Source organism: Vipera berus (genome assembly GCF_964194415.1).
Source record: "Vipera berus genome assembly, chromosome: 6".
Taxonomy (NCBI): domain Eukaryota; kingdom Metazoa; phylum Chordata; class Lepidosauria; order Squamata; family Viperidae; genus Vipera; species Vipera berus.
In genome coordinates, this window is record NC_138208.1 from 27,515,546 (window position 1) to 27,539,581 (window position 24,036).

At 40.4% G+C, this 24,036-nt stretch overlaps 1 protein-coding gene across 4 annotated transcripts in view; it reads right to left on the reverse strand.

Annotated features, from left to right (window-relative positions):
* ST7 (suppression of tumorigenicity 7) overlaps positions 1 to 23,809 on the reverse strand; it is a 189,005-nt gene extending 165,196 nt beyond the window's left edge. For 2 of the 4 annotated variants that reach the window (XM_081331183.1, XM_081331182.1), the window contains exon 1: positions 23,581 to 23,809. In XM_081331183.1, the coding sequence (XP_081187309.1) occupies positions 23,581 to 23,731 (151 nt within the window). In that variant the 5' untranslated portion in view covers positions 23,732 to 23,809. Of the gene's footprint in view, positions 1 to 7,254; positions 7,291 to 23,580 lie in introns of those variants that run through there. The other 2 variants (XM_081331186.1, XM_081331184.1) reach the window with 1 other exon arrangement.
* Positions 23,810 to 24,036: the final 227 nt, after the last annotated feature.

Below are 24,036 nucleotides of genomic sequence, written 5' to 3' on the forward strand. Positions count from 1 at the left end.
TCTTGCTTTGACAACAGATGGAAATGCAGCCATTTTTCACTATTGCTTTTAGAGTTAGTTGATGCTAGGAGGGGAAATGTGGATGACAGTCCAGCTAGTCATAACAATAACAACTCAGCTATGGGAACCCAAGGTCATTGGGCCAGAGTTGATAGAGGTTTGGTGGGCTGGAGGGCTGGGGAGAAAGCCCGTGCTTCAAGCTAATTGGGGGATGTGATTTATGACTGTTTATTGGAGGAGGGAATTGTGCTTTGTTACTTTGTATCATGGGGAGGGGAATTTAAGTTTTTGGTTTTGACTTTGTAGTGCCAATACTTTGTTTCTCGAATAAAAGATTCTTTAAGGTAAACAATGCCTCAAAGTTCTTTTGAAGAATTTATCTGTCAGAAACATGACCTATTCTATTCTATTCTATTCTATTCTATTCTATTCTATTCTATTCTAAAATGCTTCAGTTACAGTAGAAAATCTCCTAAAAATTGCCTTGTTCCAAAAAGTAAAATATGTATTTTCATTTTTTTTTCTTATGGATTAAGATAACTATAATTGTTTCTATATATCTTTAGACAGCTACATTTAGCCATGCAGAATAGACTGTATTTTCAGAGGAAAAAGATTTTATACATGTTAAAGAACAATTAAGCATTTTGAATAGTAATATTCTTATTTGGTATGTGATGACGCTCATATGACATTCTGGAGGTTGAGAGTTCAATCCTAGTCAGTGACAAATGTTTCCCTATCAGGGCAGAAATAGAAAATTCTGTGAACTCTACATAGGCGGTCAGGAAGGGCATCCAGCAGTAAAGGTTCAGTTCCATTCAGTTGCCCCAACTCCAACTCAATAAAAGGAATTACAGAGTCATAAAAAGGGTGGGCAATTAATTTTTCCAAGAAGCCATATGAGAAACTGGGACTGTTGTGGAGGGACATGCTGCTTTTGCCCCACCACTGCCACTGACCCCATCACCACCCCCCTACTGCATGCCAGATGGGGACAACCAAAGGGCCAGTTGCAGCCCACAGGCCGGAAAATACCCAGGTTTGCCTTAGCACAATTCAGGAAATAAAGAGACTCTGCTTCATTGTTGCTTCCACCTGATTTTGGCTTGAGGTCTGCCAAACAGAAACGGGAAATTCCTTGTGGGGAGGCTAAGGAATGCATGACAGCCTTCTACTGCCTGAGAAGAGTTATCCATCAAGGTCAAGTTCTGTTCAAATGGAGCAGACTATTTTCCTAAAACAAAAGAACTGCATGTAATTGGCGGACAATGAACTATGAGTGGCTCAGAGAAAAAAAGGAGGTTTTATCTATGTCGGTTTTCATGGGAAAACCTCAGAACTGACTTTGCTTTTGCTGTACTTAGATGGATCTTTCAATAAATTTTTACTCTTAGTGAACCAATCGGACCAGGAATTCCTTTTTTAGAATGTGCCAACTGGGATGTTCTCATGGTAGTGCCTACCTGGATCCCACCAGGAGGTCAGTAAGCTTGAGATGTCGGCAACAGACAAGGAGTCAGAGGAGAAGAAGCTGGGAGAATTCTTGGCTCGAGAAACATTGGCAGTGTTGCAGACTGGGATAGGGATGCAACCGGTGGGCCCACTTCCCAAACTGAGAGCCAAAAAGGCGGAGCTGCAGCCAACAAGTTCAAGGGAGTGGCTGAGACACACTCTCTATCAGAGACTGGAGACCCGCTGGGCAACAAGCATGAGGAAGGCAGTGGAAGCTGAGGATCCTGTCAACATAATCTGAGGGACTAAGAGGAAGGCAAGGCAACCGGTCAAGTGGAATGAGTCAATAGAGTGGAAGCTTCCAGTGGCTAACCGCAGCCCATTTATGGAGCAGCTGAGGGGGAAGTTTGGTGGGCTAGAGATCAAAGGATTGGCATAATCAGGAGCTGCAGCAGTGGTGATGGGATGGGTGGGTAAAATCACTAACCACCCCAGTCTTCTCTCCTGCCAAGACAATTAGGTCCCTGGCCCAAGGAGCAGTGGCAGTGGGCTTGGCCACCTCTTCCTCAGCATGGCAACTAGTGGTCCCTGTGGCCCCAGCAGAAGCTGGGGTTCCCCCTCTTCCTCCACTGGTGGCAGCAGCGGCCTTTCCATTTGGTACATCATGGCTACCACCCCCTCTGATGGTCCATTTTGATGGGGATCCAGACAAGCTGTCCCACTTCTTGGCCCAGACCACATGGAGCACTATGGGGGAATGTACTCATATGATGCAGCCCAGGTGTAAGGTCTTCCCTCAGCAAGTGCTCCCAAGAAAGCAGAACTCTTGAAACCAGAATAGTTTCAAACAGGAACTTTTATTGAGAGACAATGAAAGCAAACAGGCAAGTCAAGATCTAAAGAATTCCCTGCACAAAACAGTAAGTTAAAACTACCATCTGCAAACCCGTCCCCAATGCCCTACTGTCCAGTTCATTTCTAGCCAATCCACAGGTGCAAAGCTATGCGATAAGGGATGATTCCCAGGCCATGCATTGTATTCTGCCACAGCTTAGAGATTAGGCAGATGGCCTCCTGCACATTCCTCCCCCCTTCTTCACACAAACAAGGGTACATCAAGGATGGATAGAACAAAGCAAAGGAAATACATCCTCTAGCCCCACTCCCAAGCGAGAGAAACCTTCCCCCTCCCACCAGAATGGCAGAGCCCCAAAAATGAAATGGAGGGGCCTGGCACCAGGTTAAACTAACTTGGAAGGTGGTGGTGCCAGATGACTAGTATCTCTGTCTGATGGTGCTGGGTAACCAGGACACATTCATGCAGATCCTAAAGGGCAAGTTCCATACCCTTAAGCAGGGAAAGTGGCTGGTGACAGGGTATATCCAAGACTTCCACAGCCTAGCTAGACACCTGAGGGACTGGCCCAAGTGTATGCTGATCTCCTACTTCCAAGAAGGACTGAATCAAGAACTATACCAATATTACATTCCCCGAGGGGTGCTGCACAACCTGCAAGTATAAATATGAGTGGCTAGCAAAGTGGAGATCAACCTGATGGAGTTCTGAGAGTATGCTATGCAGAAGAGCTGGCCTCAAAGAGTGCCCAAAAAATGGCCAGGCCCCAAAGGAGGCAAAGGAGATGCAACCTTGGCCAAAGGAGGCAAGCCTCGCCAGAACCACGTAGCCTGTTTCCACTGTGGAAAGGAGGGCCATCAAGCAGCCATGTGCCTTACACCACAGCCAGCATCTGCTCCTCCACCTGCCGGTCAACCCAAAAGGAGAGACCCCCCACAAAGCCAAAGGAGAAGCGTGCATAGGTCATTGAGTTCTCTCCCTAGTCCAGCAAGGAAGAGGGAACTCTGACCAATACCCAAGTGGGTCCAAGTTTCTACAAGAGCAACATCAAGGGGGAAGATGGCCCAATGGTAAGTGGCACAATCATTCCTACAATAGCAAGGGGACTGTCACAGTTTGCTGGGCTCAGGGTGCACCCAGTGCATAGTCAGGCCCCAGGTGGTGGAGGGACTGGGACTGAGACTGAGGAAATTAAAGTGACCCATGACATTTTTCCAATTGGACAGGTGTACAACTACCTGCCTGTCTGACTTAGTAAGGCTCAAAGCAGGGACCCACATAGAGACTATTAGATTTACTGTAGTCCCTGAAATGACTGAGCCCATGGTCCTAGGGGTGGCATAGTGTAAAAACTGGAGCCCCTCTGTGAACTGAGCAAAGAAAAGTGTCAGATGCGGAAAAAAGCCGCTAATCAGCAGGAGTTAGGGAGAGTGCAGAGAGCTAACCATTCACCTGCAGTTAGAAAAGTGAAAATAGAAACCACAAATACACTAAGAGGAGATGATGGGTTAGAGCTGTTGATTCCAGCAGAGTATCATGACATAGCTGAGGTTTTTAATGAAAAGGAATCAGATGTTCTCCTACCTCATCAACCACTGACTGTGCGAGATCATGCCAGAAGCCAAACTACCCAAGCTGAAAATGTTCTCTATGACTCCCAGAGAGATGGACAAAGTCCAAGCATTCATTGACAAGAACTTGGTGAGGGAGTTCACCCAGCTGATAAATCGAGAATGGCAGCCCCAGTGCTTTTTCAAAGAAAAGAAAGATGGGTCCCTTATAGGGGGCTGAACTGTATATGTATAGAAAACGTATCCCCTTCCCCTGATGAGGGATATGCTGGGCTATTTGGCAAGGGGGAAAAAATCTTCACTAAACTGTACTAGAGGGAGGTTTACTATTGAGTGAGGATTAAGGAGGGGGACGAATGGAAAACAGTGTTCAATTGCCCCCTAGCTGCTTGTTCCATACACACACTTTCCATGCCTGAAGAGTTAAAAACTTGTGAAACTACTTGCAGGCAGAGGCTGCTGAAGGTGTGTGTGTCTTATTTTGTTCTGCAGCTTGTCAGAAATGTGGGAGCATTTGGGGAAAATTGGAGCAAATAAAGGGTGGCTTGAACTGCCAGTTGACTGTTTTGCCTCTGTGCCGTGCCCTGGGTCATCACACCCAGTGATGATGGGTGGCCCAGAGAAAAAAAGGAGGTTTTATCTATATTGGTTTTCATGGGAAAACCTCAGAACTAACTTTGGTTCAATAAAGTTTTACTCTTGGTGAATCAATTGGACCAGGAGTTCCTTTTTTAGAATGTGCCTACTGGAACTTAGGTTCAGTCCTCTACAACCACACAATGTTTTTATATATAATATGGCAAATAAAATTACTTTCTGGCCTTGCTGATACAGAAACTATGATTCAGTAAATTAGGAGTTTTTTGGCTCATTGCCAAGCCAAAGTATTTGCATTTTTGATCCATTAGTAAAAGATAGGCAAGGAACTTGGTTTTTAAAGGCTCAGAAATTGGGGGAACAATCATTTTCCGTGATCTTGAAAATTAGTAGTAATTTGATACTAAAAACATCTAACAATGATTCTGTAGTTTATCTACAGAGTCCATTTAGAAGTGACACTGACTTACTGCAACACTCATGGATTATGTTAACATTTAAACAGAATGAGAACAGAGCTAAAAGGGACCTTGGAGGTCTTCTAATCCAGAGGTCTCCAACCTTTCTTGGTTAGTGAACCAGACGGAAAGGGTGGGGAAGCACACACACAAATGGAGCCATGAGCACATGTAACACAAATGGGGGGGGTGCTAGCACCCACGTGACACATGCTAGTACCATTCTATTTTTGCCATGTGGACACTAGCACTGTCCTGTTTTTGTGCCATGTGGTTCCCAGTGTTTGTGCACCGCCTGGTTTTTGTGCCGTAGGTCGCCCAGTTTTCCCCCATTTTCACATCATGCACTGCCCAGTTTTCGCACCACACATCGCCTGGTTTTTGCACTGTGTGCAGCCCTCTTTTCCCCCATTTTTGCACCATGCAGCACCCAGTTTTTGAGTAATGCCCGGGTTTCGTGCCGCCCACTCCCCAATTTTCCCCCATTTCTCCACCAGGCACCACCTGGCTTTTGCACCGTACGCACCCATTTTTTGTGTTGTGCGTCACCCTGTTTGCATAACTGTGGCACCCTGTTTTCACCGTGCAGAGCCCCATTTGCATAGCAGCAGTTCTAATACGAGTGGGCATGAGTGTGCGCATTAGCCAGCCTGTTCCACAGCCCGGTGGCCAATAGGCCATGGCCCAGTAGTGGACTGCAGACCAAAGGTTGGGGACACCTGTTCTAGTCCAGCCCCCTGCTCTAAAAGGAGATCTTATAACATTTCAGACAAGTGACTGTACAATCTCTTCTTATAACGAAGCACCCACAATGTCTGAAGTCAAGCTGTTCCACTAGTTAATTGTCCTCACTGTTAAGAAGTTTCTCCTTAATTCCAGGTTGCTTCTCTCTTTGATTAGTTTCCATCCATTGTCTCTTGTCCTGCCCTCTGGTGCTTTGGAAAATAAACTGACCCCCTCCTTTTTGTGGCAGCCTCTCAAATACTGGATTACTGCTATCATGTCCCCCTTAGTCCTTCTTTTCTCTACACTAGCCAAACCCAAATCCTGCAACCACTCTTCATATATTTTAGCTTCCAGGCCTTTAATCATCTTAGTTGCTCTTCTTTGTACTTTTTCCAAAGGCTCAACATCTTTTTTGTAATGTGATGACCAAAAACTGTATGCAGTATTCCAGGTGTGGTCTTACTAAGGCTTTATAAAGTGGTACTAATACTTCATGTGAATTTGATTCTATCCCTCTGTTTATACAACCAAGGATTGTATTAGCTTTTTTGGCTGCTGACTCATGTTTAAGTGATCATCCACTGGGATTCCTGCCAGTTTAGTGTCATCTGCAAATTTGATGAGTTCCCCATCTATTCCCTCATCTAAGTCATTTATGAAGATATTGAAGAGTACCGGGCCTAGGACAGAACCTTGTGGTACCCCACTGCTTACTTCCCTCCAGGTAGATGTAGTACCATTAAGGACTACTCATTGAGTACGATTTGTCAGCCAGTTACAAATCCATCTGGTGGTGAAGCTGTCTATCCCACATTTTTCTAGCTTACCAAGAAGTAGGTTGAAAAATGAAAAAAAAAAGATAAAGAATTCAGCGGAACTGAAAAGGTTGCTCTCGTTTGGCATTACATAACTTCTGATTAAGTATTACCAAGATATATGTTTTGTATTCCTGTACTTCTCTAAAACTTGACTATATGTTTTATACTTCTCTTCCATCATGGCTTTCAAATGCTTTTCTCAACTATTTAATCTAGGTCTATGCTAGGATAATATTTTTTTTCTTCACTGGCAAAGATATTTCTAAAACTGTAAAATAATACAGTTAAAAAATAAGGAAATCTACCAAAAATTGATTTCAGAATATTCTGATGGGAAGGAAAGTATTGGCAACCATAAAATCAACTTTATAGAGTTGCATTACAAAATAGTTTGCATTAAGTTGTGCTTGAAAGAAAATGCATTTTAATAACATCTCCAAATTGATTTTTTTCATCAAATAATAGAAACAGATAACCTGCATGCACAAGTTACCCATTCTTTATAAATAATGTCTAATCACAGATTCATCGTGCAGTTTTTCTAAAGAAAAAATATATCAACCATTTTGGAAATTTTCTTTGAAAAACATTGACTTAACAAATGCATAGAAACTTCCCATATTGCCAAACAGAAAGTCAATCTGAGAGCAGAGAATAGACAAATTAAGCAATTTGTCACACCAAGTCATTAAATAATGTATTATGCTATGAATTTTAATACATTCAGCAAATTAAAACATTCTTAATTGCTATGTTGAAAATACTGTTTTTACCTGGTCCACTCATGACAGCAGTTGTTCAAAGATTCTTTCTCTGTGCCAATAACTTTAGTACTATCATGTGTGTTTATTTAAAAACGGGTTTTGCAACATATTACAAGAAAATCTGTAAGCATTCTTATCTCTAATCACAGCCTCTAATTCTAGGCATTATTTGATGGTGAAACATGAAAATCAGTCTGTCTTAGCAGAACAATTTTATTAAAGGACAGTCAGCTTCATCTAAGTAATAGTAAATTGAATTAAATAGTGGCAAATATCTGTAGCTTGGATGTAGGATGAGGGTGAAGGTTCGTTCTCCGAGCTTGTGGGTTGGTTTCCGCATGTTTCGTTACCAGGCTAGGTAACACCTTCAGCAGAGTTTCGAGGTTGTCAGTGTCAGTGCTCAGTTTATAAGGGCTTCAGCTATGGGTGTGCCTCTCAGTTGACACACCCACACCTGAAGCCCTTTCAAAGAGAACACTGACATTGACATCCCCTAAACTCGGCTGAAGGTGTTATTTATTTATTTATTATTTATTTTTGGGACTTATATGCCGCCTTATCTCCCGAAGGACTCAGGGCGGCTAACAACAATAAAACACAATAATACAAATGTTAAAAAAGATTAAACTAAAAAGCCCCAATGATAAAATTAAAAATATTCTATTTAAAAATCCCTATTGTCAGTCCAGGTCAGCCTGATTTAAGAGAAATGTTTTAAGGCCGCGACGAAAGGACTGGAGATCCGGGGCCATCCTAGCCTAGTAACAAAACATTTGAAACCAACTTCTACTACTTTTGTTCATTAGGACATTCATAAAACCTCTCATATTTATTCAAGAAATTAATCATGCTGGCCTGCTACACATTTAACAAGACTGCTTATTATATTGTAAGTATAGACTAAAATTTGAGCTGCATCACCTACAGGCATATATAGTACATACAGTTTGGAAAGCCAGAACTTATTAAGTCATTAAAAAAAATAAATGAATAAAGTACAGATAATGACAATTATATTATTGATATAACTCAGGCACGCACACACACCTGTTGCTGAAAACACAACAACCTGGCAATATTCAGTGAATTAATACATACATATATTGTGATTAAAAACAGATAATTAAGCCTCTGGATAAACATTAATTCAGATCATTCTCTTTCTCATCTCCTTTGAAATTCCTTTGCTCACAAATAACTGTGTAATGTCATTTCACAACACTGGGGACTGAAATGTTCTATTAGTTTCATTATTTCTTTTACAGAGTCTGGCTTAATTATCCTCTGCAGACTGTAAATGGGCACTACTACCATATAATGATAGACATCTCCCTTGTAGATGAGAGATAAATGAATTTTTGATGTTGTGGATGATCATTGTTTCATTTAGTTATATATCATCCTAGAGTCAGTTATTAGAAGGGGTCTCAGAGTACAAAGTGGCAAAGATGACTGGAGCTGGGATGGGGCAGCTGCAGTTTCCTGGAGCCTGAGAAACAGTCCCAGATCCACTTGGTTCTGGGGTATTTGCCACTCTGCAAGGCAGGGTGCAGGAAGACCAGAAGGAAAGAGATTTGGGGGTGGGGGTGGGAGATAGGCAGTGGAGAAGAGTTAAGAGGCAATCCCTTAATTTACTGAGGCTCAGGCTGGGAGGGAACAAATCCAGAATGGCCTGGCTTGGCTTGAATCCTTAGCTAAGGACTAGTAAAAATTGCTTAATGATGGCAATAGGGATTGCCCAAATTGCAATCACTAAGCAATGTGATCATGTGATGTCTCGCTTTAGGAAGAATGATAAAAAAAGAAATGAGTAATAATGCCCATAGTATAAAAATATTCAAGTAGCAATGTAGTAACTGGGAGCCAAAAGGATTGTGGGGGAGAAAGAAGAGAGCTATTAGGATGTCTGTTTAATAATGTTTTTTTAAAAAAATACAAAAAAATTCCAAAATTCCTTAAATGTGTATCTTTTTTCTTTTTTTCTTCCAAGTTTTATGTTAAGCAAAAATTCCAGTAGATTTTCAGTTTACGTCCTTTTCAACCAGAAGTAATGTTTTAGAAATGACCTCATTGGTTTATGTTGTTGGAGATGTAGTGAAATTAATGCTTTATTTAAATATATTGTTCTACTTCAGCAACAAACAATTACATATATTAACTTTGAGATGTAAAATAATGAAATATTTGCATTTTTTATGATATTTATGACATGGGAGCTGACTTATGGACAAAGAAAATGAACTTACTGCATAGTCCAAAGACTTACTATTTAGCACTGGAAAAACAAACATATGGCTCCAACTATTCAAGTGGTTTGCGGAATTGATTAATGTAGCTCGGTTACTGATGACTATAATGAATTATGGTTTCAATGTATTGATGTATTTAAGTCTCTATAAATATTTTGTATGTTCTTGTTTCTTTTTCTCGTCTTTTATTATTTTGCATATTCTTTAACTTCTTTGTATTTAATTACAAAAAAGAAAAAAGTGCCATGATTTGAAACTAATATATGCCTATCTATAATTTTTCAGTTTACGGTACATTTTTTGAAGTAACACACTACAATGCAACTTAATACATTTCCAAAGTTATGTTTAAATCAGTCACTTGTCATTCATGAATCCTTCTGCAGGAAATGATTCAAAAAATAGGAGATAAATTCAATATACTTTTCTTTTTCCTATTTCACATTCAAAACAGATTTTAATTCTACTTTAGAGTTCTAAAACAATGCTAGATAAATCTTGGATAAAGTTCAATAATAATTTATTCTTATAGTCATGTAACCACTAATATATTCCATATTGATACTTCATACTGATATTGATATTTAAATATATAAGCTTGCTTATAAAGGTAAAGGTTTCTCCTGCCAGTCATGTCTGCTTCTAGGGGGTGGTGCTCATCTCTGATTCTCAGCCAAAGAACCCGCGTTGTCCAAAGATGTTTCTGTGGTCATGTGGCCAGCATGATTATACACTGAGGTGCAAGGCAGGCTGTTACCTTTCCACCAAAGTGGTACATATTTATCTACTTGCATTTTTACATGGTTTCTGAAGGGTTGGTAGGAACTGGGGCAAGTAACGGAAGCTCACTCTGTCATAAGATACTTAAATCTTGAACTGCCAACCTTCTGTTTGACAAACCCGGCATCTTAACTGCTCGGTCACTATGCTACCTAAGTTTGTTTATTCATCTTTATTATTTTATATAAATAACTCAAGGCAGTGAACATGTATAATACTCTTTCCTTCTATTTTCTTCACAAGTTCTGTGAAGTGGGTTGAGATGAGAGTGTGACTGGTCCAGCCCATTGTCAATTTTCTGACAATTTGCAGTTTAAGTATTTTATGAGTAAGAAGAGTTTGAATTCATTTAAGATAAAAGAGAGTTGGCGATGAAATGATAATCTTCAAATAATCCAGATAGGTAGAAACTCTTGGCTGATCTTAACTGATATCTAAAAACTAAGGAGAATAAGATTTGAATTAATATTTCAGTTCATTAGGCCACCAAGGCCTCAAGCTAGACTGTTAAGTGGAAAAAACCCAATACTAACCTGATATCAAATGGACTCTATTCCTATACAGGTAATGCAATTCCATGCATTCCTAGCCTTGCATAGAACCAAGATAAATGCCATGGGCCAAGATAAACATAATTCTGGAAAAAACTGGGGAGATTATATTTGCTTCTTCCCACCAGATAATAATCTGTCCCACTAGATGCAACAAAGTGGGCATGCTCTGCGTCAGTTCTATGAAGCAGTGTCATATGGCAGGACACAGGCAATGTTATGATGTCTCCTATATGCTATCTGGAACATTTGTTATTGTACATTTAATGTAGCTTGTTATCAGTCAATTATTTCATAATCCCTTTCCCAAACACAGTCTGTTCAGTTCAGTATCAATTTATATATTCTAAAAGATTGTGACAGATGGTTTATAGAAAGATTTGACAACATATTAAGATGAAGCAGGAATCAGCCTGCTTAGCAATAGTGCAGATCATCTGAGAGTTCCTTATAGGCACACTGATGATCAAAACAAAAGAAGTCTAATTCCTTGTTTATTTTCCTTTCCCTACTCAAATTTCTCATTTCTCTTTTAAAGGTATTATACAATATTTTTAGAGTCCTACCTATAATGAAATCTAAGGGAGTCAATAATTTTAACTTTTATTGTGTTTAAAGTCTGACCTCTAGTGTCCAGACTAGTATAAAAACTTAGCCACCTGTTCAGAGTTCTTGAAATTTGTTATCTATTCTTATTTACAATAGAAATATTCAAACTGAATCTCCTAAAACATCATTTTAACATTAGGTGGGTTAAACATTGAATTAAAAATGGAAGTCCCAGATTGTCATATTTTTCTACTGAATTACACCACAAATAATCAGTATGTTTAATGTCATATAGAATAGAATAGAATAGAATAGAATAGAATAGAATAGAATAGAATAGAATAGAATAGAATAGAATAGAATAGAATAGAATAGAATAGAATAGAATAGAATATTATTTATTGGCCAAGTGTGATTGGACACATAAGGAATTTGTCTCTGATGCATAAGTTCTCAGTGTACATACAAACAACAAAATGATGTCATAAGATACAATCATAAATAGTAAGATACAAATAACAAGTGATAAATCATAAGATACCAATAGGAAAAGGTAGTAGGAAAGATGAGAAGGTGAGAAATATGAAAAGATGAGAAAAGAGCAAATTCACAGTAACAAGGATATATCATACTTTGTAATTAATTTAAATAGCAAAAATAAGATTCTGCACCTTCAAAATGATAAAAAAGAATTGCAACAATATGCATTCATCAAAATGTTCTTTGTTAAACTGAAATTTGCATTTGTTTAATACATTTTTGGCCCACTTACAAGATTGCTTTTTAAATTATAATTCATGTGACTATTACATTCATAATTGTAAAATGTTAAAAGAGCTTCAAGTTGTAAACTTTTGCATTTGGACTGGTATTCACAGCAGGCATGGACATGGCGGTGCGGCAGTAGCTCGCAGAGGCCACTGCAGATCCAAAGTGGTGTTATCTTTTTTATGTGGTAGCTGTCTTACACAACATATGGATGTCGGAGCAACTGGCGTTTACGTGTACCATCATCAGACACTATAGAAACTCAGAAACAACTCCAACAACTTCAATAACATTATTACCAAAGATTTGCAGAGGAAGCTGCATAACCTCAGCTTGCTCCAAAGCCCAGGCCTTCAGACCCCGGTGTCACCAGAAGCTGACAGATGGAGGAGGGGGCATCGAAAGCAGTGCGAGAGGAAGCAGAAGTGTGGAAAACGAGCAGGGGTAAATGCTAGGTTAAAGGCTAACTTTAGTCGGCCTGCTTTACCATCTATCTTGCTAGAAAATGTTTGTTCCCTGGACAATAAATTTGATTACATCAGACTCCAGCAAGCTACACGGCGTGAGTACAGACATTGCTGTGTCTTTGTTTTTATGGAGGCATCACTGAGTGATAGAGTTCCAGATGCTACTATTCAGTTGGATGGGTTAGCCGCGTTTCGTGCCGATAGGAACGAAGCTCTGTGTGGTAAGACCTGTGGCAGTGGACTGTGTGTTTACATCAACAAAGAATGGTGTATAAACTCTGTCCTTGTTTCCACCTACTGCTCACCGCTTGTGGAGTTTATGGTTGTGAGATGTAGACCTTTTTATCTACCCAGGGAATTTACCACTGCTTTTATACTCGGAGTGTATATTCCACCTAGCGCTAATGCTAAGGAAGCGCTCTGTGTACTTTACTGGACTATTAACAAACTGCAGAACACACACCCTGACGGATTATTTATTGTTGCCGGAGATTTCAATCATTCAAACCTCAGAACTGTGCTCTCTAAATTTCATCAAAATGTGGACTTTGCAACCAGAGGGGAAAACATGCTGGATGTTGTTTATACAAACATCCCGGGTGCATATTGGGCGAAGCCCCGCCCCCACCTCAGTTATTCAGACCACATCTCTGTTATGCTAATTCCAGCATACAGACCACTCATCAGGCGTTCAAGGCTAGTACAGAAGCAGGTGAGGACCTGGCCAGCAGGAGCCATCTCTGCTCTTCAGGACTGCTTTGGATGCACTGACTGGGACATGTTTAGGGAGGCTGCAACCAACGGCGACTCCATTGACTTGGAGGAGTATACATCATCAGTGACCATCTATATCAGCAAGTGCATTGATGATGTTACAGACTCCAGGAAAATTATTTTACACCCCAATCAGAAGCCGTGGATAACTGGAGAGGTGCGTGCTCTATTGAAAATTCGAGAGTCTGCATTCAGGGCAGGCGATAAAGCAGCCCTAAGAATAGTGAGAGCCAAATTGTCCCGGGCCATCAGAGGAGCAAAGCGTGCACATGCTCAGAGCATCCACCAATACTTCACGGACAGCGGCGACACACAGCGTATGTGCCAGGGCATCCAAGCCATCACTAATTACAGAATATTACCATCTGCCTGTGAGAGCGATGGCTCACTTCCAGACGTGTTGAACAGTTTCTACACCTGTTTTGAAGCACAGAACAATGTGACAGCAAGGAAGACTACACCTCCTTCCAATGACCAGATACTTTGTCTCTCCACTGCTGACGTGAGGAAAGCCCTAAGTAGAGTCAACCCACAGAAAGCTGCGGGACCAGACAATATTTCTGGCAGAGTGCTCAGAGGATGTGCAGACCAACTGGCAGATGTTTTCACCGACATCTTTAACATTTCTCTGAGCACCACTGTTTTTTTTAATTGAAAAGTTTTAAAATACATTTTTGAAACATATACCCCATCTACCCCACCCCCCTCCCCATCCCTCCCATCCCAACACACACACCCCAACTTCCCAGAGCCAAATACAGGGTATTACAGCATACAATCTTACTCTAAATATATTCTAATTACTATAATTAGTCTTTAAACCCTATTGCACTTTAACTCTCCTTAGCCATAGAAAAGAAAAATAATATAGCCTCTAATTACAATAACTAATAACTATTCAAATGCTAAATGATACTTTATAGTCCCATATTTGTTCTGAATATAATTAATCCATCTTCTCCATTCCACTATATATCTCTGTTGTGAGTGATCTTTCACATATGCCAAGATTTTAGCCATTTCTGCCAAGTTCGAAACTTTCAAAGTCCATTCTTCAATAGTAGGCAGGTCCTCCTTCTTCCAGTATTGCGCTACCAAAAGTCTCGCAGCTGTTATTAAATTCAGCATCAATTTAGTTTCTATAACAGTACAATCAGTGATAATACCCAACAAAAACAATTGTGGTAAAAATCTTATCTTTTTCTTAAAAATCTTCTGCATGTTCCACCAAATTTTAATCCAAAAAGCTTTAAGCTCTGAGCACCACTGTTGTCCCAAAGTGCTTCAAGACAATGATCATCGTTCCCGTGCTGAAGAAACCATCTGTGTCTTGCCTCAATGACTACCATCCCATTGCACTTACTCCCATCATCATGAAGTGCTTCGAGAGGATCGTCATGAGGCACATAAAGACCCTGCTGCCCATAACATTGGATCCACTGCAGTTTGCATACCACTCAAATCGTTCCACCGATGACGCCATCTCTACTACACTCCATCTAGCTCTCACTCATCTAGAAAACAAGGACTCATATGTACGTATGCTGTTCATAGACTTTAGTTCAGCATTCAACACTATTATTCCCCAATACCTGATGGGGAAGCTGGCCCTGTTGGGCCTGAACACCTCCCTCTGTAACTGGATCCTGGACTTTTTGACTGGAAGACCTCAGTCAGTCCGGATCTCAAATAACATTTCTAACACCACCATACTGAACACTGGGGCCCCTCAGGGCTGTGTGCTCAGTCCCCTGTTGTTCACCCTGCTGACACACGACTGTGTAGCAATGCACAGTTCAAACCACATCATTAAGTTCGCTGATGGCACGACCGTGGTGGGTCTCATCAGCAAGAACGATGAGTCAGCATATAGAGAGGAGGTGGAGAAGCTTATATACTGGTGCAAAGCCAACAACCTGTCTCTGAATGTAGACAAAACAAAAGAGATGGTTGTTGACTTCAGGAGGACAAAATATGACCGTTCTCCACTGAACATCAATGGCTCCTTCATGGAGATCGTAAGGAGCACCAAATTTCTTGGTGTTCACTTGGCGGAGAATCTCACTTGGTCCCTCAACACCTGTTCCATAACAAGGAAAGCCCATCAGAGTCTTTACTTTCTGAGGAAACTGAGGAAGTCACAGCTTCTACCACACATCCTCACAATCTTCTACAGAGGGACTTTTGAGAGCACCCTGAGGAGTTCCATTACTGCCTCGTTTGGAAACTGCACCGTTTCGGATCGCAAAACCCTACAGCGAATAGTGAGGATGGCAGAGAAGATCATTGGGGTTGCTCTTCCCTCTGTCATGGATATTTACATCACACGTTACATCCGTAAAGCCAGAAACATTGTGGCTGATTACACACACCCCTCATACACACTCTTCACTCTTTTGCCATCTGGAAAGAGGTACAGGAGCATTCGGGCTCAGACATCCAGATTGTGTAACAGTTTCTTCCTACAAGCCATTAGAATTCTCAACACAAAGAAACTGGAACTATAAATACTTGTATTTGTAGTTTTTTAAAGTTTTTACTTTGGAGTTATGTGTAGTTTATGTTCTGTTCTTCTTTTGATTCGTGTCATCTGATGTAGCACCTTGGTCCTGGGGAAACGTTGTTTCGTTTCACTGTGTACTGTACTGTATATTGTTGAAATGACAATAAAGTCTACTACTACTACTACTACTACTACTACTACTACTGCTACTATTTAGATTTCAGACAAACATATATCTAAAATAACTTTTAATTCAATTTCCAAAGAAAAATTAAAAAGTTAATTATGTTTACTTCCTACAGGCAAGGAAATTTTACACCTGGAACAATATACTTAGATTGGATTCCACCACAGACATTATCAGAAACATGAATGTTTGAATCTCTACACCAGATTATTATTTTTTTTCAAATCTTAAGATGTGTGGACTTCAACTTCCAAAATTCATCTTACAATTTCCAATTTGAAAAAAAACAAACCTGTTTTTATACAGTGTGCTATATTTTCTGGGATGCTTTCAAGAGCATCTACTAACTTATTAACAATGTCTTCCTGTGTTGTTTGAATCACAATCAGTTTTAGAAGATCTTTGGAAAAATTATTGATATAGAAGGCTAGAATCAGATTTGAGAGATTTGATGCGATCTACCTGAGGGAGTACTATATGAATAAACACTAGTTTGAATATGGTTAAAATAATAGATAAATTATGGATATAAAGGGGTCTAATAGTAAGAGAGATAAGACATACAAATAGTATAGTAATTTTTATAATATATGAAATGTGAAAATATTGGGATGGTGTATGTGAATGAAAAGGTTGGATATTTAAATGTTACTATCTTTGAGAAAACTATGACTGATAAGAATGGTTTGAATACAGAGGGGAAATTAAGTTTAAATAAGAATTTTGAAAACAGGACATAGTGATTTAGTAAGATGATTACTATAAATACAACTGAAATATAAACTGATAAAAATGCTATGTGCTGATGTTACTGTTATTTGTATAAATACAAGAAAAAGTTTATATTTAACTTTATATGTATTTGCTAAATGTTGATAAAAGAAGAATACCATTGGATGAAGAGAAGATCAAAGAAACATATTACTAATTAACATATTGATTATGGAATTAGAGAAATTAATTATTGTTTTTCAAACATATGAACCCAGAAAACACGCTGTTTACTAAGCACTAAAGAATGTTATTTTAAAAAATAATAAAATATATTTAAAAAAAAGAAATGTAAATGTAATAATCCATTCCAGAAGGTTGGGGCCAGGAAGCTAGAAGAAACTGATGAGATTAGGAAGACAAAGACCCCTAAAATCTACATACCCCCACCCAAACTCTAAGGACAGGAAACATAATAGGATTAACCCACCAGTACCAAAAAGGCACACTCAGACTCAGGTCAAAGTACATGACACAGGAAATACAAAGACTCAGACAGGAACAGGAAACAACCTCAAAAGCCAAAGAAGATATAAAAACCCACCACTCCCAGCAACATGTGGTCAGTTTTCCCAGAGCCACGCTTCTGTCTGGCTTTGCTCTCCAATAAACACCAAACTTCTTTCTAAAGCAGTCTCCATTTTGTTTATTCCCAGTTTGGACTGGACCCTGATTTTTCTTTCAACAATTTGGAGACCCAGATGGGACTCCAAGCTAACCTAACCAATAGACTGGGACTGATAAGCCCTATCTTGCCGGCAACAGACACCTTATGTCTGTGGATGGGTTTCCCAGGCACTGCCCATGTGGAGTGACAGTAGTAAAAGGAGTTTTGAGTTTGAACTCAAGGGCTGCTTTGGAAAGAAGATGAGTACCTCTAAATTTTTATTTTAAAGCCCAGGGGAGCCAGGGAAATGTGTGTATGTCTGTATGTGAGAGTAAGAAGACCCTTTTCCCAATCGCAGTTGGATTTTGCTCCCTCTGCCCTTTCCTAACTGCAGAAAGGATCTGTTCAAATTACAGATTCTGGAAAGCATGGGGGTTTGGCCAGAGTGCTGGACCTTTTGTTAGTGAAAAGGGAGAGGCTGTGTGAAAATGGAATGGAAAAGTGAGTGAGAAATTCTGCTTAAAATAAGCTACCAAAAGGGAAATGCCCTCACCCTGTTTGTTTGGCCAGCAAACAGGGTAAAGAGACATGTTGTTTTTTCTTTTTCTCTCTGTACTTTTAAGAACAGCCCAAAGTTGTCAGGAGGGAATGTTTTAAGCTCATTTACAGGGAAAGTTTCATTCTTCCTTTACTATATGTGTTTAAGTGGGTTTTATCCATCTACTTAACATCTGCAATGTTAACCTTGATGTCTTTTCAAACTCTGCCTGCAAACTACCCAACCCCCCTTCTACTTCCTCACTTCTTATCCTCTGTTCTCCATGCCTAAGTCTGACCAGTACTGCCTCTTCTGGGAGAGTTCACCAAGAAAGGGGGTGGACCTTGTTCTAATGTCTTTCAGCCCTGTACAGATGACCCCCACAATCTTTGGAAGTAGAGTACACTGACCCAGATGCTGCCTCCATCCATTTGAACTAGAGAATAGGGTTTGAATTCAGGCATCCACTAGAAAGTCACCATGCAGCCAGAGTGGAACAGATCTTCCCAAGTTCTACCATCCCCCCAGATGACTGTGGAAAGCTGCAGAGAAAGGAAGGAGTCCTGGAGCTATTGGCCCCCACGTGAAGCCTCAGAAGACAACTGAAAAAATATGGGGAGGGCAGAAACTCATTGTAAGGTTTTATTTCTTGCCTCATTTGTAATGTAATAAGTCATTTAAATGTATTTATGGAGGGATGGCATTTGGGAATGGTTGGCACAGTAAGTATTGAACACCTTGGACTTGTGTCTGGTGGGAGGAAAATTTGTCAGGATGCTTGCATTGCCTGTTTTGTAGTAGTAGCTACACACACACACCATTCAGAATCACACTGAGTTTATCCCCTTCACCTACCTTCAGTAAAGCTCCTTAGGCGGTTCTTGCCCTGTGGCACTAAAGTGTTGCATGCACACCTTCCTGCAAATTCTAAAGGGAAGGGAACCAGGCCCCCACAGGTGATTTATAATTCATATGCCCTCACTGAGGAGATAGCACAAGCCCTGACTATGTTAGAGTGGGAGTCCTAGGGCTCACTGTGTGCAATTTAATAGCCTGGCTTGCACACTGGCTAACCTCAATTGGACATCACAAACCCTGGATGCACTAAACTAAGAGCTAAGGCAGGAAATAACTCTTGGAAATGGGCAGCCAGTGGTTATTGAGGAAAAACATGGCTGTGAAGAATTTTGGAGGCATGTGCTTCAAAAACCTGACTGGAAGCTCCAAGTGGCATCAACATCAGAAAATAATTGGCACAGAATATTGGACACTATAAATTTCTTTCCCACCTAACAGAACTTTTGCCCTGACGTTTACATCTCCATGAGTTGGAAGTTCCCCCTTTTGGGACCCACTGAAGGGATCTTTTTCTGCTGCCTCTATTAGTATCTCTCCCCCCTTTTTTGCATTAACAGTTTAAAAGTTGTTTATCAAGTCTCCTTGATGAGATCAATTTTTAATCTTGTGCCAGTAAAAGTGTGTCATCCACACTCTTATGGTACAAAGGGAAATTGTGGAAAGAATACAGAGAAAGAAATATTTTGGTGAATATTAAAAAGGCAGAATATATTTTCCCAGAGGATCTTGAAGACAAAAAAGCCCAGTTTTTCTTAATAGCCCCAAGCAGAAACTCAGCAGAAACCAGCTTTTAGAAATGCAGATGTAATAATTCATTCAGGAAGGTTGGAGCCAGGAAGCTAGAAGAAACTGATGAGATTAGGAGGACAAAGACCCCTAAAATCTACATACCCTCACCCAAACTCTAAGGACAGGAAACATAATAGGATTAACCCACCAATACCAAAATGGCACACTCAGACTCAGGTCAAAGTACATGACACAGGAAATACAAAGACTCAGACAGGAACAGGAAACAACCTCAAAAGCCCAAGAAGGTACAAAAACCCACCACTCCCAGCAACATGTGGTCAGTTTTCCCAAAGTCACGCTTCTGTCTGGCTTTGCTCTTCAATAAACCACAATCTTATTTCTAAAGCAGTCTCCATTTTGTTTATTCCCAGCTTGGACTGGACCTTGATGAAGATTTTTCTTTCAACAAAGGGAATAATCCTTTTGGCAATTCTAAATAGCTGTACTTTTTTCCTGGCCTACAAGTTCCACTAAGAACTGTATTTAAATGCATTTAATCATTAAATAAGTTATTCATATCTAGACTGAGAAATAAATACATCTTTGTCTTCTTTTAGTAACTTTTGATTCAAATTCTGATTTACATTTAAGTCTAAAGTATGGATATATAGTGTGAAACCTTGCTTTTGTTTTTAATAAAAGCATTGCATTATTCTTTTCTGTCAGATGACTATCCAGCTTATTTTCCATAATCTCCAGCAAAGGAAAACTCACTATTTTGTGTGGCAGTCTTTTCCACTGGCTGGCAGCCTGTTATAGTCAGGAAGTTCCCTCTGACATTCAATCAAAAGCTTCTTCCTTGTTCACCAATTGGTTCCAGCCCTGTCCTCTGGACCAATGGAAAATAAGTTGACTGCCTCTTTTGTGTGACATAATTAGAATGGCACAACAACATCTGCATGTTTTTGGGTCTGTGTGTGAGTTAGGACAAGCTTGTGGCACTTTGCTTCTGCCATAATTTTTCCCACATTTGTATTTAAAATATATTTTCAAAGAAAGTTAATACTTTATTAAACTTCTGTGTCACCTAATTCTTGTCAATTTAAGGTAGCTCACAATAACCAAATTACAATTAAATCAATGGAACATAAAGATAAAAGATGTTAGATGTATAGAAAGTTACTATAGTGTTACAATTAAAGCTCAATATTGTTTGTTGCCCAGAGTTGTTGGATATAAGATGGGCAGCAAATACATTTTATAAATAAAAAAAATAAATGAGAGATACCATGCAAAGGAGATTAAGTTGTTTTCACAATATTAAAAAAGAAAAAAAAGGAATAGGAATTTTTAAGTTTAGTAACAAAGTCTCTATCATATTATCAATGTTAAAAAGAAAAAGAAAAGAAAAAGAAAAACACATCCAAAAACAAAATAAATATTTAAGTTTTTCCTTTCTCCTTTGTTTTCCAAATGATTTGCAGTGTCTGTCAATGTAAACCTTGGTCTAAATGCTTGTATTTTTCTTGCTGCATTTTTTTCTTCTGTTCAATCATGTCTGATTTTTTTTTCTTTGGCAAGGTTTTTCAGAAGTGGTTTGCCATTGCTTCATTCTTAGGGCTGAGAGAAAATGACTGGCCAAAGGTCATCCAGTTGGCTTTGTGCCTAAGACAGGATTAGGACTCAGTCTCCCTGTTTCCCTTATCCACTACAGCAGGGGTCTTCAAACTTGGCCATTTTATGACTTGTGGACTTCAACTCACTCACGCACTCATTACCTCCCGTATAGATTACTGCAATGCTCTCTACATGGGGCTGCCCTTGAAGACCACCCAGAGGCTCCAGCTGGTGCAGAATGCGGCCACGCGGGTAGTGATGGGAGCATCCTGATACTCCCATATTACACCCCTCCTGCGTGAGCTGCATTGGTTACCGGTTGCCCTCCGGGTGAGATTTAAGGTGTTGGTACTTACCTTTAAAGCCCTACATGGCCTAGGCCCGGGATATTTGCAGGACCGTCTACTGCCGGGAACGACTTCCCATCGCCCAGTGCGCTCACACAGGGAGGGCCTCCTCAGGGTGCCGTCGGCTAGAAAATGTTCAGCTGGCAACCCCCAGGGGGAGGGCCTTCTCTGTGGGAGTGCCAGCCCTGTGGAACCAACTTCCCCTTGAGCTCCGGATGGCCCCAGATCTCCGGTCCTTTCGCCACGGCCTTAAAACATTCCTTTTCCATCAGGCTGACCTGGACTGACAGGGATTTTTAAAATGTTTTTAACTTATTATTGGGGCTGCTAGTTTAATTCTTTTTAACTTTTGTATTATTGTATTTTTATTGTTGTAAGCCGCCCTGAGACCTTTGGGACATAGGGCGGCATATAAGTCCCAAAAATAAATAAATAAATAAATAAACTCCCAGAATTCCTCAACCAGCGTTCCTGGCTGAGGAATTCTGGGAGTTGAAGTTCACAAGTCATAAAACAGCCAAGTTTGAAGACCCCTGCACTACACCAAAATGGTTCTCATTCACACACAATACCTTACTTCACATAACAAAGTGAACAAACACTAATTCACATTTTTGCTTCTTGGAACAAACATTCCTTGCTACTTTTCTGCCAGCATTTGTATTTTTAAACTTCCATGTGCATTTCACTATTTTTAGTAAAAATACTATAAAGTAGTCATCTCAAAATATTCATCTACATGGTCTAATTTTTAGGCATTTATGAGTTATTTCATGCAACTATCTGGATACATTCAAACTGTATAACTCAATATTTAAAAGAAAATCCTATTGATTGTTACCTCCTGTTATATGTTGACATCATGCTACTTCAAAGCTCTAAAAACAGCATGACAAAACACATTAATCTCCATATCATTCTAATATTGGTGTATTAATGATTCTGTGTCAGATATATGGTGTAACATATTTATATCTACTTTTTTAAATGGATAAGGAAAAATCTTAGTGGCCACAAGGCCACTATCCTATTTGCACAACCTGATGGTGTCACTGCTGCTGGCAATCAAATGGAGCAAGGAGCAAGTCCTGTCAAGAGCTTGGAAAAATCAGACTGCGACTTATGTATGGCATGTCATAACTTTTTGCTGCTGTTGATACACAGCATTCTGTCCCTACAATTATTACTTGATTACTTCTTTATGTAGGCATGCAGTGGACTAACAGTCTTTCCCTGCAGCTTGCAAAACGCTTTAGTTAGCCCTGTTTATTCACTATTTTCATGGAGCAGGAAACGTGTCAACTCTTACAGTAGTGATTGTTATGGTAGCTAAATAGAACTTCCATAGTTTTTTGTTCACTAAACCTATGGACAGGATTAAAAGTTCCTCCTATCCCACTCTACATGTTAACCAAAACCTTTAAAAGCTGCAGCCCAGTACATCCATAGACACAAGATCTGGAAAGACTGTTTTAGTTTAGTTGGCTTTTAATGTGCATAGTTATTGCCACATCCGGGTGCAGGAACACTCCTCCAATATTTTTCTATAAGAGTTTTAGTTTGGGACAGAACAGGCCAGCAGGCACAACCAGATTGCCCAAATGTTCCCACTCATTCTCTCCACGAGGAAATTGGGAAGGAGAAAAGTGAGTATGATACCCAACTCAAAAATGCCTCCTGTGGAGGCGCACGCAGCTGAAACGGAGATAGTAGGAAGACGGGGGTTGGATTTCTTTCTAACAGGGGACAAAAACAAGCAAACCACCAAAACCGAGCAGAGAGCCAGCCTGAGTCTTCTCCAATTTTACCACCTAAGAGGTACAACAGGAGCAGAAGAAAAACGTTACACTTCTCTGCCATCAAGAGCGATGGTGCTTTTCAGCCTGCAGCGTGGAACTGGGTGGGCTCTAAATAAAATTTCTACCTCGCCGCCTTTTCCCTCCAGAGAACCCATCATCCGCCACCTTCCAGCCATCCCGGAGCTGCACAGCCGATGGCCTAAGGTTAGGCAAGGAGAGAAAAAGGTGCGTTACTTACCTGAGGTCAGATTGTCATTGATCTTCAAAGGCACCCTCAAGATGTAGACGAGAAAAAGCATGGCGAAGAACCAGAAAGTCCACAAGTACGTCCAGGACCAGATGATGCAGGACTTGAGTTGCTCCAGAAAACCGCCCCCGGTTTCGGCCATGTTTGGGGAAGAAAGGGAGCAGGGGGCGGCTTGAGAGGGGCAGAGCAAAGCCACACACGCTCTCCAGCCTTGCTCTCTGCTGCCTCGATCTCGCTCTGTGTACTTCTGGGATGATTCATGTCTCCCAAAGTAACGTGTCCCCTTCAACCTCCGCCCCCTCTCAGGGTTTCCGCGCAGACATCTATTTAAGACTCGGCTTGAGCGGTAAACAAACCCAGCTGTAAGAGGAGCCTCTTCCCTCCCACCCTCCGTCCCTCGCCTCTTAACAACCCTCTTCTGCTTCTTGGTTTGCACTGGCAAGGAAG